Genomic DNA, 17277 nt, shown 5'->3' on the forward strand with positions numbered 1-17277 from the left:
ATATATGATATATGGTAGAGGTATAAATATATGTATAGTCAAATACTTATATTTATACCTCTACTATATATCATATATTATATCATACTCTCTGTATATTCTTTGTATATATAAGTCTATATACACATATTTATACATGTGTACATGTTATAATTATTATTATTATATTACTATTATTATTATATATACTGTTGCTGCCATTATTACTATATACTGCTATTATATTGGTATAATTACTATCATATATAAATATATATTATGTGATATTATATACTATATATACTGTACTATTTTTATATACTGTCTAACAATAACATTACCATCATTTCATCAGTACTATTACCATCATCTTGCCACTGCACCTTATCTACCTATTTATCTTGTGTTTCTGTTTTTTCTTCTTACTACCTCAATATTTTTTATTTTATTCTATTGTATTGTATTTTATTGTTTTTCAAATATACCGGCTGCTATGACGACTTAATTTCCCTTCGGGGATGAATAAAGTAATCTATCTATCTATCTATCTATCTATCTATCTATCTATCTATCTATCTATCTATCTATCTATCTATCTATATATTGTTGATGGCACCTCAGAGCCATAGTACAAAATAGAGACAAACAATCAAAATTACAATCAGTAAATTGGTATTTTGTTATCCTATCAATCATTTTTACAGAAAGTCACCTTAAGGATATTATGTAATTATTCGTTTTAATGCTTTAAAGTGTCCATTTCTGAAAATGTGTGCTCCATCAGAGTTCCATCAAAAGTGTGCTTTAATTTGTTAAACTCAATCGAAACATTTTCTCCTGAGAGCAACTGCTGACTTGACCAATGTTTATCTCCTGGTTGATATACTGCCACCTTGTGTTCATTGCATGGTACTTCCTCATCCATAAAGGGACATACACAACAGATTTATTAACACTAAAAAGAACTTGAAAATGTGCAAAGGCTTGGTCTCAAAATCATTGTTGAAAATGCTGAACTCACCTTCAAATTATGACACAATAGAAGGTGAAAAGTGGTAAGCTAGCTATTTAAAAATATTTTCGGAGATTCTAAATATTAGATAAAATAATAGAAGAATAAATAATAATTATTCATAATAATATTAATAAGAAGTAGAATTAGAAGCGGCAGGGAGCAGAAATGTACAATTCAATTAGCTGTTTTCTTCTAAACAGGGAGTTAAAAAGTGGTTAGTTTGTTAGTTTAAGAACCACTCTGTGTAAGAGTAAGAGTAATAATAAATAATAATAATAATAATATAAGAATATAAGAATAAAGGTGAAATCTTTCTCCTTTGCAACTGTCGAAGTTTAACACTTCAAAGATTCCTCTGATCTATGACCACTGATGCTGTCACTCGCTCCTTTGAAGAAGAAGCTTCCCAGCTTTCCGCTGTTTTTCGCCATTTTACGAGCGAACAGTTTGGCGAAAGTCTCAGAAAGTGTTTTTTGTTTCGTTGTGTATGGAGCCACACTAAACATTAGCATCAAAACAAACACATCACAACACAAACCGAGGAACTCCTAGATTTCTCCTCACGCCAGCCTGTGACTCATCGCGTCGCCGGTTGAACATCTTTGTTTCGCTTCTCTGACAGCCGCCGAGGGGACCCTGGGCTTGGCGCATGCGCACACGTGGCCTGCTCGGTCGCTAGCAGAGGGAAGCGTCGCCTCTTCGACCCTAAAAAAGCTCCGGAGCTCTGCGGGGAAGTAATGAGGTAGAGACCCGGACAGATAACCTCACCAGCCCCGCTTGGAAAACACCGACAGCCCCGCCGCCAACATGGACGGGAAGTTCGAGGACATAGACTCCGAGGGCCGGTGGCAGAAACTCTACTTAGTAAGTCTGTTAGCATAGCTAGCACGAAAGCTAACAGTCGGTTAGTCTGGAGCGCGCAGTTAAGATAGCAAGCTAACACTTTGGCTAGCTCCGATTTCTGTCATGTAGCGTGTGTCAACCAACCAGCGATGTGTGTACTTAAATTGTGTGTTTTATGTCTTTTTGAGAGGTTTCTAAGTGGCTGCTACACGTGACAACGTAACCGCGACCGTGTTGTTAGTGTTGAGCATTTGGTTGGTTGGTTTCTGATCAGCTGCTTTATTTAGCTTTTCACTTATCTGGCTGTTTGGGATTAATTCAAAATGTTAATTCTTCTCAACAAGATCTTGACGTTGAAAGGTGACTTTGATCAGATGTGAGGCTGAACTGTGTCACTTCACTATCAAACTATCATCTTTGACGTCGGAATGTCAGTGTGACTGTGCAGACAAGAAAAAATCAATGATGGTTTCCAAGCTTCTAAAAAAAAACACTCTGTTTTCCTTTCTGCAGGAAATCAGGAATCAGTCCCACGAGTGCGCCTACAAGGTGGCGAAGTATCCAGAGAATCGCAACCGGAACAGATACAGAGATGTCAGTCCATGTGGGTAAACATCTGTGCTGACAGGTCCAACTGTTTACGCACGTCAATGTCCATCTGTTCCTCAGATAAAATGTCTCCTCTCTCTCTCTCTCCGCCTGCAGTCGATCACAGTCGGGTGAAGCTGGAGAACACAGAGAATGACTACATCAATGCAAGCCTGGTGCGGATGGAGGAGGCCCAGAGAAGTTACATATTGAGCCAGGCAAGACTTTTTATTAAGGAATAAGCAGAATAGCACCAAGTAGAGCATGTACCTCCTACCAGGACTGAACAGACCTACACAGGGTTGTCTGCTTCTTATTGTAGAGATTTAAAACCTGATTAGAGAAGTGGTCTGATAATCGAAAGTATTTATTTGGCATGAAAACCAATGTAACATATCATACTCTTATCTACATGTATCTGCTCATACCTGAACAAATAATGAAAATGGTGAAAATGCCCCACGTTAATGAAAGTGATCCTGGATCCAACTTTTAATTAATCCACATCCACGGTAAAATTCCCCTCCCAGGTTGGGTGGAAATCTGTTGAGAGGTTTTTGAGTAATCCTTACAAAGAAACAGACTTGGCTGGAAACCAAACCTCCTTGGCAGAGGGAACAATCATCCATGCAGATCTATTATGTGGTGACTAAGAAATCAATTTGTGACCAAACAAGTTGCAGATGAGTTTTCTGTCAGCTGTCTAATCGCTGTATAAGGATGGAGAGTGTGCTTAGTTTTGGCAACTGGTGTATGTGGTCATATAGAGCTGGTGGATGTGTGAGTCTTCCGATGCTGTGTCCTTGAATCCCTCAAACCTTACTTGTTACTATCTCTGCTCTTTTTTTGAATTTTTATGATTATTTACTACTTTAAACTTCATACAGTCTCATTCACTAAAATTAAAGGAGTTGCAAAGTTTGAGACAATGGAGTTTAAAAAGTAGAATATCAAAATGACGTATGCATAACCCGAGTGATCTCAAACATTTCCTTGAATAACTTTCAGGAAGTTTTGTAAGTTTGTATTTTTCAGTCTGCAGTGCTGAACTAAGCAGACATGTTATACTGTCAAGGCCTCTAGGTTCAGTCTTATCATGGCTGACCGTCGTCATGTGACTGATCAAATTGTATGCGTGTCGTCCACAGGGCCCACTCCGAAACACTTGTGGCCATTTTTGGCTCATGATCTGGCAGCAGAAGTCGAAGGCGATCATCATGCTCAACAGGGTCATAGAGAAAGGCTCAGTAAGTTCCAAATGAAACGCACAGTTTATTGTCTGCTTTGACATCTGGCATTTGTCTTGTGTGCACACACCCACACACAGAGGCTGCAGAAATTCTAATTAGACCCAAGCAATCATCTCACACCTATCATTCACGCTCACACAGTCATCGCTCTTTGTCAGAGCTCGCTGCCTGATGACTGTTACATTATTAATGCAGCTGTTTAAAAAATCTAAGCTTGAATTTAGTTTGAAAGGTTTATTTCAGAGCCTCCCTGTCCTGTCAGCAGGATTACTGGATTTCAGTGTTTTTACTGCGGGTTCACAGAATGAGGAAGAGGGATGAGGTCCAACCGTTTTAAGTCCTTTAATGCCAGGAGTTTTAAAAGCCTAACAACTTGCTCTAATGTTAATAAATAAAAGCAGAAGGCTGAAGGAGTCTGGATGAGAATATGGTTATTATCAGCTGCTCTGGTCTCTCTGTCTCTCATTGGCTGTTGTTGATTTGTTCAGAAAGTACAATGATTCTGATTGTGTTTCGGGAAGGTTAAGAAATAAAACCCTATCATATAATCTCGGCCAAACATCAGAACTGTTCAAGGCTCCAGAACAGATTTCTCCTCTTGATTCTCGAGGTTAAATTGGCCCGAAATTCCTGTCATCTGACTCCAGCTTTACTCAAACGATCCTGCGATGTAATGACCCTGTTCAGGCCTGCGTTAACGTCTATCTCGGGGTAATCCGATCACATGTGGACGGCGCTAAGTTCGTCAGATCACACCTGGCATCAGAACGCGTCTCTACATGGGACTTGAATGACCGCTTGACATCTGATCTCACTTCCCCGCACCGTATGCAAATAAACACGTACGACAGAGCTGCGTGCAAAGACCAAATGTGATGTTGTTTTTAGCCAGTCTGACTGTGGCCGACAGGTCTGTTCTCAACGTGTGTGTGTGTGTGTGAGAGAGAGAGAGAGACCGACGGCGAGAGAGCAGGGCAAAGAGGATTGGGTGAATCAATGCGCTGCTGTGCGAAATGACCAGAGCAGCTGAAAACTCTTAGAAAAGCAGCTGGAGTGGATCTTGCTGCGTAATCAGATTCTCTGACTGTGTTTTCTTGGAAATAAGAAAGATAGAGCACCTACTCCACTGATGTCATTAACCTCACAAGGATCTTTTATGTAGGCCGGCTCTCCAATCCTGTAGAGTGGAGCTTGCATAATAGACTTACCATCATCAACTCACCCTCTGTTCATGGTCTGTTTACTTGGAAAACACTGAATGGTGTGGTGTTGGTTGCTGGAATAGATAAAGTATCTGTCACAGTATTTGTTTTTAGCACAAGATTCACAGATTACTTTTACTTTCTGCAACCTGATCATTTTAAATTAGATTAATGGTACTTGTGTTGTACTACAGAATGAGGAATATTTTTGGAATTTATTTTGTCTTTCTGAATCTTTACTTTGTCGAAGCTCGACTTGATTGTTACCTCTTCTTCTACTATTAATGATAATACAATTAATTTATATATTGTCTTTCAAGAAATCCAGCTTAAGTGCTTATTTATGTAACAAAAAGAAAAGAATAAAAATAATTAGGTTTAAAAAAAAAAAATCATTGATATGTGTTTCTGCATTGGTTATTCTGTAAAATATAAGCTTGCATATATGCAAATATAAAAACAAATACCGATCTGTCTGTGAAAAGCACGTATGAGGTGATTTTTATTGTCTTTTTTTCTGTTTTCTTCTCCTGTCACAGGAAAAGTGTGCTCAGTACTGGCCCACATCTGAGGAGAGGGAGATGGCCTTCAGAGACACACGCTTCGTGGTCAAGCTGTTGTCAGAGGATACCAAGTCTTACTACACCACCAGAGTGTTGGAGCTGCAGAATATTAATGTAGGCCAGAGGATTGTTTAGCATGAGGGGAACTTCCACTAAATGGTGGCAAAGGAGAACTGAAATGCTTCGGGAGTCTCTCACCAAGAGGCTTCCCACAAACCTGTTTTCTGAGGCTTCTTAGACCTGAAATCATCCTTGTTTGCACTGACTTTTGAAGATTCAACAAACACTTACCCGAGTTTCACTATCTCACACTCTGAAGTTGTGGAGGTGGTTAGAAAATGCAAATGAGATGCAGATAATGCGGCAGAGCAGATTTCTCAACATGAACAGCTTTCTGCAAAATGCTTCTTTTTTTTTTAATCCTGGTTTAAAAAAAATGTAACGATTACTTTAATCATACAAAATATAAAACCTTACTTAAAATAAGGCCTGAATGATCACAAGAAAAACAAGAATGAAGTTCACTTGTCCCAATTTGCTGTTTTGATGTGTCAAGTTTTTAGAGCCTGTTTTATTGCATGAATTGAAAGTGAAACTGTTGTAAAAATGTATTCAACTGTCAAAACATTTCTAAAATACTTTTCATTGACCCCAGTACTGGTAAAACCAGTCTTGAGAGACTCACTGCAAATACACAAGTTTTTTTTTGTTTTCTACCTGCTAATATAGTCTGTTTTTTTGCCTTTCACAGACGGGGGAGAAGAGAGAGATCTACCACTTTCATTACACCACATGGCCTGATTTCGGTGTTCCAGAATCCCCGGCGTCCTTCCTAAACTTCCTTTTCAAGGTGCGGGAGTCGAGAGCGCTGGGTGCCGACCACGGGCCGGCTGTGGTGCACTGCAGCGCCGGAATCGGACGGTCAGGGACGTTTTTATTAGTGGACACATCTCTGGTCCTGGTAAGCCTTGTCTCCGGAGTTTCCCTTTGATCACAACAGACATATGAGTCACCAGATATTTCGACATTAAGAATCTTGTTTGGCTGAGTCAAATATAACCGCTGACCTCTGCAGATGGACAAGAGGAAAGACTCGTCATCAGTGGACATCAAAAGCATCCTGTTGGACATGAGGAAGTACCGCATGGGCCTGATCCAGACCCCTGACCAGCTACGCTTCTCCTACATGGCCGTGCTTGAGGGAGCCAAGTGCATTATGGGAGACTCCTCCGTACAGGTACCCACACCACACGCCAACACAGAATATAACCAATCATACAACTACTTTGTCATTTCAAGCACCTGAAGAAACTACAGATGCAAAGACCTTGTTTATGGGAGACATAGGGCTTAAGGGCAGTGCGTGACAAGGACAGCTGTTGTTTCCAAACAACAGAATGCCCCTATGACAAAAGAGATGGTATCACATGGAGTTTCTGTTAAACCTGTATGCTTGAGGTTTATCTGCAGAAGAAAGATTATGCTGCATGGTATTTAAATCAGTTGATCATCTGATTCACTTATTGATTCACTCATAGGACGTAGAGAACACATTAATACTGGAAGTGTTTGTAATTCAGGGACCTCAATATAACCTCATGTTTCTTATAATTGACAAAGGTCTTCATTTTCATACATTAGAGAGCACATTAGTCTTCTAAAGTTTTTAAAAGTTGCATCAAAGGCAAATAACCAATTATTGCCCTTGGGTCCAAGTCCCAGAAAGATGTCTTGTATTATATTGAATGGAAACAGACCCTCTGTCCACAGCTTCATGTTTACATCTTTGCCTTACGTCACTGCCCTCAACTGTTTCCTGTAAGATGAAGACAGGAAGAGAAAGACACGTTTTACACGTGCTTCCAGGAAATTTGATGCTACTGTCATGTTTTTAACCCCTTTGGCTCCATTTTGTTTCAGCCCACTAGTCTTTATAAATTATAGTAATTTTCTTTCATATATATTACAAGGTCTTTACCCTGATCTAAACACACACTGACAATGAGACAATGGGATTCGTTCATACCCCTATTTCTCTGCTAGTGCCTTCCTTTTAAGCCTCTCTTCATAGGATGATAATTTTTCTTGGCTGCTTGATTTAGTGACTTAGTCAAGAATGTTAGAAGTCAATAAGGAAGTATCCCATCACAGTGTTTTGTACGAGTCCATGTCCTGAATTGACTTAGCAGTGATTTCTGTTTCTCAAGCTCCGGTGTTGTTAGCATGTGACCTTCTCGATCTTGCAGAATAAAGCAAATAAACGTTATCACACAGGAAATTTCCCAAATGCTATTATAAACAAATTTATAAACCATAAACCAACTTTAGGTGTTTTAATCTGTCTCAATAAAAACCTGGTGGTCTGATTTGATGCACTTATCCAAAGCAATTTAAAAGTCTTTGATCCCTCAGAAATTCTTTTGTGTATATTTATTGCATCAGTAGAAAAACACGACGCTCTTCCCCGTTTTAATGTCCTTGTCCCCATGTAGAACCGATGGCGTGAGTTGTCCAGAGAAGACCAGGAGCCGTCGCCAGAGTCTCGGCTCTCCGCTCAGCCTCCGGCCAAATGTCCGACGGAGCGACTCAACGGCAGCCAACGAGGGGGTCTGCTGGACGAAGGAGGGGACTACAGGCAGGACGCCAAAGTACCTGCACAGTCCCCCCCCAAGGAACAGGAGCTGGACGGCAGCACAACACAGTCAGTACACTCAGCACAGACTGTGGATGATGCACTGGTTGTAATCAGCAAAAAGCATTTTATTTCAGGACATTAGTTTTTTTTAGATTTTAGTTTTTATATATTTGCTTTGAATTTGTCCCGTGATCATAATCGTATCCAGAATGCAGTTCGTTTTAACCAATATTTCCGTCTTTCAATATAACGCCTGTGTTCTCTCTACCTACAGGTGCCTGGAGGGCATCGTATTTCCTCTTGATGTCATAATGTTTCTGGACAGAGCTGTTTCACCCATTTCCCTTGTATTGTTTTTATTGTTGCAGCAAGCGGCGCAGAGAAGACAGCATCTCTAAATCAGAAACGGCCAAGACACCCCAAAGCAAGCCCAGGACAAATGAGTCCGAGAAGAAGAGAAAAAGGTGATTACATCCTCTGGATCCAAGCCACCTCCTATTGTTTTACGGGAACCAGGTATCATGTTGTTATTGCATTCCAGGAGGATTTGTCATTCACCATTACACTGCTTCTTTTGTTGTCAGACAAGTGTCTCCAACAACTCTCTCAATGTCAATGAATAAAAGACACGAGGCTGGAAATTGACTCACAGAGGGAATCCAGACTTTCCAGAGCATGACTCATCATGCTAGTAGCAGAACTGAGGCTTCATTTTATTTATAAATCTTTCACTGAGTGTGAAGCCACTAGTTTAGCATTCTCTTTCATTCACTTGCACTAATGTTATCATAAAGGCAGGATAAGTTAGACCTGAGGAAGCACTTCTTTCGCTGACTGCACCTCAAAAAAAAAAAACTGCTCACTAAGTCACTTCTCAGAAACCTTCCCTTTGTTGTGTGACATGTCAGTGTTGTTCCAGTAATACAGCCAAAGCTGCACCGTTTCTGACGAGGTCTCACTCTGCTGTTGTGGTTCTTCTCGGACAGTTTGGGCTGCATTTGCTGCACATGACAAGAGCAGGCCTGTCCAGCGGGGGGCAGCGTATCTTTACCCCCTTCTGAGACAGCAACAACAACCACGAGGAGCACATTTAGAGGAGGAAGTTTGCCCACAGCTTTTAAAAAGAACTCCCACTCTTGTACGTTGAGGTGTGTGCGTGCGTGTGTGTGTGTGTGTGCGCCTGTGTGTACTCTCTGTTGTGTTTTTCTCTTGGGGTTTTGTTCTTCTCTTTGTGATCGCTTGGCTCCTGCGGTTTGGAGGTGTGTTGATTTTGGCTGCACTCTAGCATGGTGTGTGTGTTTGTGTATGTTTGGCGTGTGTGTGTGTGTGTATGTACACTTGTGGTTTTAATAGTCTAAAATATCTGGTTCACCTGGAATAATAAAGATGCTAATTTCCACTGTGCATCAAGCAGTAAAGTCGGATTTGGTGGCACATTTCTAACTGAATGTTATTGAGTGAGCGAGCACAAAACATGTTTACAATAAACAGCCACTGCTTTGAATATGAACTACCACTATTTTGTGGGCAAATAAGGTGGATAAGAATTGTAGAATGTAGAATTGCTGATGGTCCTTTGACAACTGTATTAAGTGTAGTCCTTAAAGGAGATATATTATGCTCATGTTCAGAGTCATCAATTGATTTGGGTAATTGAAAAGTTTTATTTGCTCTTATTTTCAAAAAAACGCATCACTTTCCTTTTACTGTCCATTGCTGCAGCTCCTCATTCAGCCTCTGTCTGAAACTCTGCCTCCTCTCTCCCTTCTCTTGGCTTTGTTATCGAATCGGCCGGATCACTGATGAGGCCTTTTTATATGCTCAAAAAAATAAAAATAAAACTATTAAAACACTAGTAAAAAGAAAAGCTGAACAAACATCATACGTCTCCTTTAAAAACCATTTAAGAGTAAATCCTTGTCCTGGTTGACGCTGTCATCATTTGCATGTTCCTGTTTTTGGTTTTTCTGGTACCTCTAACTTTCACAGTTGTCGTGTTTCTTTAGAATCTTCGCATGGCGGTGTTGAAGTTTGAATTTAGATTTTGGTTTATAGTCAGGTCTATGATGGGTTCTGTTGATGTTAAAAATGCTGAATGACCTGTTGAACAATTGAAACTTTATGTTGTTGCTTGTTGTAAATGATCATGTTAGATATTTAGGGCTACAACTTTTACAACCTTTTGTTATCTGCTCATTTAAAGACGGCAGAACAGGAGGCCACAGTGCTCATCTTAGGTTCCCAGAACTCAATCAGGATCAATACACGCAAGATACTCTATTTACAAAGATATGAAACAGAAGAGAAGAGACCATTTGCTTCATATTTGAGTTGAAGTAGTCGCAAAGTTCTTGACTGGGTAGTTTTAATGTTCTAGCTCCACCAACCCTTCCACACCACCCTTAGACAAGTCCTAGTTTAGCTTACAGATAATAAAAACCTAATTATTTGCACGATTATAAAGAGAAATGTTTTTAAAGTTTAAATTTACAGCTGGAAACGTCTGAGCAGTGTGACATGTTGCTTTTTAAACACAATGGCTGCTTTTGCTGCACTGATAATCAATCTAATGATTTGGACAAAGTGATCTAAGACGCTGGATTTTGCCACCGCCCCTGCTATCAGCTGTGTTTAAAGTTTTTACCCCTGACGCTAACTTGATTTTTGTGGCACAAGTTGCTTTGATCACTCTTGTGCTTTACTCACACTTTTCGGTAAAAAGAGTCACTAGTTCAACCTCTTGAAATATTCTGTGTCTTGTGACAGGGCGAAAACCAGCGACTGCTAACCACCTGCACCTGTGGCCACGCGACTACAGCTCTGGCAGCAAAGCCTCCGTCGGCAGGGAACTCCAGCTCCCTCCTCTGAAGGAGCTCTGTCCTCCTCTTCCTCGACTCCAAACCACTCTTCCTCACCTCCACCTCGACAGCCAGCTCTCCTCTCTCTTTTTTTCCCATCGCTTTCGTGTGTCAGCCCAACAGCATTATTCAACATGTCCCTCCCACATCCTCCTCACAGCTTTCCCATAACTACTCCTCCTCCTCCTCCTCCTCTCAGAACTGTTTACAGCAGACACTTTAACATTCTTTGAAGAGCGCACATTCAAAAAAGACAAACACACCAGCCCCCATGCTGCTCCCGGAGTCAGGAAATCATTATTTTTGCTTTACTATTTTTATTTACAGCTTTGTCTCTCGCTATCTTAAGCTTCTTTGCAATGACAACATTAGGACAGACAATAGCAGTGGATATGCATTGCCAATTCTTAATGGTGTTCATATGTGTATTTTTAGTAAAACCTTTTTCAGAGACAAAAATGATAAATGTTCTATTTTTTATAAGAGATTACTTGAAGTTTTTCACAGTGATGGGGGGGGATGGGGGATCGGTCAAACGACAAGCTCTGCCGCCTCCGCCCACATGAGAAATTCAGTGGCATGTAATGTTTTCACGATGTACATAGTGTTCTTTTTAAAAGATGTGTGTAAAAAAATACTTATTTTGTTGCTTGTACAAAAACAAAAAGGCACACGACGATGTCACAGATTTGAATACAGTAGAAAGATGATTTGATGACTCGTTCTCCTTTTTAAATGAATTTGTCTTAAGCTTTTCTCTCTCTTAGAGTAATCTAAAAAAAATAAAACTGGTATCATCTAGTTTACGTAACAAACTGTGTTTCACTGTTTCTTTAACTTAAATCTGCATCTTATGTTGTGTTAAGCAGCTCCTCATGAAAGGAGGATGTAAAAGCAGCAATTCCAGATTTGGGGAAATAGACTTAGTTTTATAGTTGGTTGACGAAATAGATTTGTATTATCTAAATGTGCTATATTTATACACATTTATTTCACCAGCCTTTGAGGCATAGTAGATTTCCCATATTTATTTATTTAAGCAATGTCAATGAGCTCCAAAGGGGATTTTTAATTTAGTACAGACGAGTGAGGTTTAGTTATCTAAGTAAATGAAAGTATTAAAGCTACTGATGAATTTAGGACGAGATGACGGAGTTCTCCTTTTCTGAGCCAAACTTTAATTTTATGGTTCCTCATTGACAGGACATTCCTCTCACACGGCAGGAAACCCACACACTTGGCAAAGCAGCAGCACAGGGTAAAGGTATGACTCGCTTCTGATATTCTGTCACCACGATGTAAGATGTTAAAACATGTCGTAGAGAGGAATCAAATTACAGAGAGGTGGGACTGCTCGGAATGAAACGTGGCATCTGGCCAGCCACTTTCGGTTAAGTAGGTGGAGGCGAGGTCCAATGACCGTAATACAAACAGTCTTTATCTTTGTGAAAGCATTCAAACTGGATTCATGTAAAAAATCTTTTATTGGGGGAAATAAACATTCAATACTGCATTTCTACAGTGTTTCACAAGGGCACATCTGGGTCAAACCCTGTGCATAATGTAATATTTGTACATCTAAGGAATATGATTCAAATAAAGGAAACTGATAAGTGTGTAATTTAATATGGGGTTATTTGTTCTCACTGGGGACCTCAAAACATTTTTTAAGCAGACAGTATTATCAGACACAAAAACCTTTCAATAAGCACATTTCTAAAATGCGAATGTGTTGTTGCTGTAGGATTATTATAAGCAAGGTAAACAAGTGTGTATTAGAACATTGCAGGAGGGATGCCGCTGCCAAAAAGAAGACTCCAGGAAGGGGGGATCTTCCATTTGTTGGGCTCTTGGCTCTGAAACAGGATTGAGACAAACCGATTTAATCTTAAAGTTGTTAAATTTAGTCAATATACATTTTCGCTTGAACATAACTGTGATATAATATTTTACTAAGACAAATTTCAAGTCTCTGCAGGTTAGTTTTCCAACTAACTGGGGACTATTGGAACAATAAACAACACTGCAGTATGTGTCACTTACAGGGTTGTCCAGCAGGTGGAGCCAGTCATTCAGGTGGTTGACGAGGGTGAAGGCGTCTGGAATGTTGTCGCCCTCCGAGCAGAAGAGCAGGATCACAGCCAGTGGAAGATCCTCCGCACAACTAAACACAACATCAAACACACACATGGTCAGATAAATATCGATAAAAACCTATAATCACAAAATATCCTTTCAGTTATTTTATTCTTTCTCAATAAGTAATTTAAGTATATTTGTCTGAATACAGGAAACTCTTTTTGTTGTGTTCCGGATAACCAGCTGGAAATGTATAGGCATCTATAAAGTTTTTGTGGTGAAAAGATAAACAATATTGTGTGACATGGCTTTAAAGAAAAATGATCAGCTTCCTGACGCATTAGATTGTTTGATTCCTGTAATTATGGCTCCAGTTTTTGTAAATATGAGTACGTATTACACCAGAATACTACATAACCAGCTCAACACACATGCTCAGTTGCTGTAATTGGTTAATTATATAGAACCATGTTTCATGTTGAATAGACAGCTGATCAGTTACAGCTGTATTTTTAACATAGGCATAGAAAAATTACAATTTGACTAGAACCATTTCATTTATGTACAACCATGATTTGAGGTCTGTTTGAATTTAACCAGCCGGCTGATGCAGCTCTTTGACTCTACCTGTCTGTGTAGAGTCCTTTGGTGATGCCTCCCCCAGGGATGCTGAGGCGTGACTCTGCGTTGGCCTCCGTCAGTCCAGGGAACGCCGGCAGCTGCTCCATTTCCCTCCAGCCCAGCTCCTTCAAGGCGTCTGCACTCACCTTCAGCAGCGACGGAGTGACCAGATACCTCAAAGGAGTGCTGCAATACACGCAAACACAATTTCTGTTAGACTTGTGATGTAAAGAGAAAGAAATGCAGGGATGGCGTGAAGAATGTTATTATTACCCTTTCATCTGTTGGTCGTCCCTTTGGTAGGCGTGGCTGCTGGACAGAATCACAGTCCGGGAGAAGCCGCTGGTTTTGATCCAAGACACGATCAGCTGACGGAACTTTTTTGATTTTTTCTGCAATTAAGATTAAGGTTAGAGCCACATATATAATAATATACACAATTCATTCTGGCTTCATGTAAACACGAACTCCATTATACATAGAAATTAAAACATACCTTTAAAAAATTGCTTATACGTTTAAAAAGGTGTCAAACGCAAAAAGAAGAAATAACATATTCTTCATGACCCCTTCTTCCACGATAAAATGCTTTGGATCATAAATATATTTTGAGGTTGACAGAATCAGCTGATGCAACAGACTGTGGTTTCACCTGAATGATTGGTGCTCTGATCTGAAGAACGGCCAACTTCAGTTCTGGCGCCGTGTAAACTGTGGAAGAGAGAAAGTCGACAGGTTAATTCTTTGGACGTGTCAGTGGCTACAAATAACACTGCTGTTGACCTGATTCACAGTTTATTCAAAGTGTCACCATTTCCTCTACATGTGAAAGAAACATCATCCAGTTTTTTGTTGTAGTCCTTGACAAAAATGTAATGAGAATGAAAAGTCATTGTCACTGGTCAACAAAAGAAACAGCTTAATCCAAATCAAGTGAAAAGATGGAAGAGCTACTTTTCTATGAAAACTTAAACCACAGATCAGTGTTGTTGATTATTTTGCTGTTTATGCAGATAGCTAACCATACGTTCAAAAAACAATCCAGCCTTTGTTGTTAATTATATTAGCAGGACATGAATAAGTGAACTTCACAGGTTAAATTTGCACATGAAGGTTTAAAGACGCCACCTTCTGCGGGGGTGTGCAGCTCCTCAGCGTCCTCTCTGCAGGTGCTGTACGGGTTGTTCCCGGCCATCGGGATCAGACAGTCGGTGTGGATGTAGCCCACCAGTTTCATGTTGAGAGTGGACACCATGAGGTCCACCGCCAGCTGAGCCACGTTACCGACAGCCACCGCCGGCTGGAAGGAGAACAAGGAAAGGGAAAGAACATGTTGGTCTGGACATAACAAGCCACATGAAGACATCAGCTTGAGCTCCAGGTAAATGTAATGGGTGTTTTTCACTATTTACTGTTTATTTATAAAAACTAAACAACTAAAACATGCAGAGAGAAAATAATCTAGATAAAGACTGATAATAAAGACTAATAAAGACTGTACAACTCATCTACCTCTGTCAGAGCCACCATCACAGAACTGCACTAAATATACCTGTCTCCTTGCACTGTGTACCCTGTACAACACTCTGCTCCATATACACTTACTTCACATCATATGTGTTAATATAAACCATATTGATATTATATATAATTTTATACAATAATATTGTCTTTTGCACACTGTCTACATATTCTTACACTCATAGTATATTATATTATCTATTGTATAGTCAAATACTTATATTTATACCTCTACTATATATCAAATATTATATCATACTCTCTGTATATTCTTTGTATATATAAGTCTATATACACATATTTATACATGTGTACATGTTATACTTATTATTATATTACTATTATTATTATATATACTGTTGCTGCCATTTTTACTATATACTGCTATTATATTGGTATAATTACTATCATAAATATATATTATGTTTATATTATATACTATATATACTGTACTATTTTTTATATACTGTCTAACAATAACATTACCATCATATCATCAGTACTATTACCATCATCTTGCCACTGCACCTTATCTACCTATTTATTTGTTTTTTATTCTTTCTACCTCAACATTTTTTATTTTATTTTATTTTCTTCTATTGTATTGTATTTTATTGTATTCAAATATACCGGCTGCTATGACGACTTAATTTCCCTTCGGGGATGAATAAAGTACTCTATCTATCTATCTATCTAATCAGATCAATTCACGATGAATAAACAACATCAATTGCAAACCTAACAAGGGTGGCTAGAATTATTTTTAACACTTAGGGCTCCTTTTAAAAGATGGCTCCTCCTTAAAACTTAATATATTCATATTAGTTTGTACCTTCAAATCACTTTTAATTAATTTAACCATAATCATACATACAAAATACTCATTCATTGACACCATTTTAACCCTTAACTAGGATTTCTTTTCCTCTATTTACTGACGTTGTGAAAAAAAAAAATTAATATATTAACTGAGGAAATAAACAACAGATGAATCAATTGTGTTCAATTATTTGTACTTTTAAAACTTAAATGAGGCTAATGTGTTTCTCGTTGACATAAATCAAAAGTTGCATGACTTGCACAAACGAGACAAACTGTAGGACAATAGAAATATGTGCAGACGTAACACAAAGGACCAGATAGGACACATTACAGGACATTTACCCAGTGAAATACTGAGTTTGTTCTCAGGCTGTTAAAAACGCAGATTTTATAAATGTTGTGTGTTTTCTTCCCGGATGTGGGACTCACCATGACGAGGGTGAAATCCTTGAGGGAGGGGGGAGAATCTTCTGAGGAGATAAACATGGCGATGTTCAGGAAAACTAACTGAGCCACGGAGATTTATAAATTATGTGAATCTAGAAGTTCTTCAGACTGGATTCACTTTTATTTTCATGCTCGGTGTTGAGGTCCTTCTAGAGTCACAATCGCCGTCCACTGCTGATGATTCGCCCGCTTTGGTAGCCTCTGTAGATGCCTGATGTATATATTGATAATTTTTTAAACAACAGTTGAAATAAGACACGAACGCGATAAATACTAAAACAACCTTTCACAATCTGTGTTTATCTGTAAACACGTTTTTTGTGGTAAATATATTCGACGTAGATTTAGTTTTTCTATTTTATTTTAATCTGGGATATAAACGGTTAAAGCCTCGTAAAGATTTACTCACGTGTTCTCCAGAAAGAAGAGCAATCTTAATGAAAAAAAGGAAAATAACAATAACAGTAATAATAATAATAACTAGTTGATGGGAACAATATGTCATTTATTTCACCGAATATAAACTAGAAAGTTTTGCATGAATTTTCAGAATTATATTAAATTTAATGTGTCCCACACTGTGATTCTTGTAAGGCGTAAGAAGCCAAGGTTAAAAATTACTGGGATATTCTCTTACAATAGGTTTTTAAAGCATGTTAAATCATCCGGTATCTAAAATCCAAAAGTATAAAAAGTAACTTTTAAGTAAGGCTGTTAAATATATGTATTTAAGTAGAAAATACAATGGTTTTCTCTTAAATCTGTATCAAAAGCAGCATAGAATGACACACACACACACACACAAACACACACACACACACACAGTAATGTCCATCTTCTTAATGTGCTTAGTT

The 17277-nt window shown here is 38.9% G+C and overlaps 2 protein-coding genes across 2 annotated transcripts; one reads left to right on the top strand and one right to left on the bottom strand.

Annotated features, from left to right (window-relative positions):
- Window positions 1-1666: 1666 nt before the first annotated feature.
- Window positions 1667-11748, top strand: ptpn2b (protein tyrosine phosphatase non-receptor type 2b). The gene is made up of 10 exons (XM_061093143.1): window positions 1667-1858; window positions 2351-2441; window positions 2543-2643; window positions 3574-3672; window positions 5417-5554; window positions 6192-6401; window positions 6516-6677; window positions 7933-8141; window positions 8444-8539; window positions 10842-11748. Exons 1-10 carry the CDS (start codon window positions 1802-1804, stop codon window positions 10861-10863), a joined length of 1185 nt encoding a protein of 394 aa, XP_060949126.1. The 5' UTR covers window positions 1667-1801; the 3' UTR covers window positions 10864-11748.
- A 650-nt stretch (window positions 11749-12398) lies between these two features.
- On the bottom strand, window positions 12399-16580 carry psmg2 (proteasome (prosome, macropain) assembly chaperone 2). The gene is made up of 7 exons (XM_061092831.1): window positions 16406-16580; window positions 14762-14933; window positions 14286-14344; window positions 13907-14025; window positions 13640-13819; window positions 12977-13097; window positions 12399-12789 (listed from the first exon to the last, which is right to left on the bottom strand). Exons 1-7 carry the CDS (start codon window positions 16460-16462, stop codon window positions 12709-12711), a joined length of 789 nt encoding a protein of 262 aa, XP_060948814.1. The 5' UTR covers window positions 16463-16580; the 3' UTR covers window positions 12399-12708.
- Window positions 16581-17277: the final 697 nt, after the last annotated feature.

This window comes from Limanda limanda, chromosome 19 (assembly GCF_963576545.1).
Source record: "Limanda limanda chromosome 19, fLimLim1.1, whole genome shotgun sequence".
Taxonomy (NCBI): Eukaryota; Metazoa; Chordata; class Actinopteri; order Pleuronectiformes; family Pleuronectidae; genus Limanda; species Limanda limanda.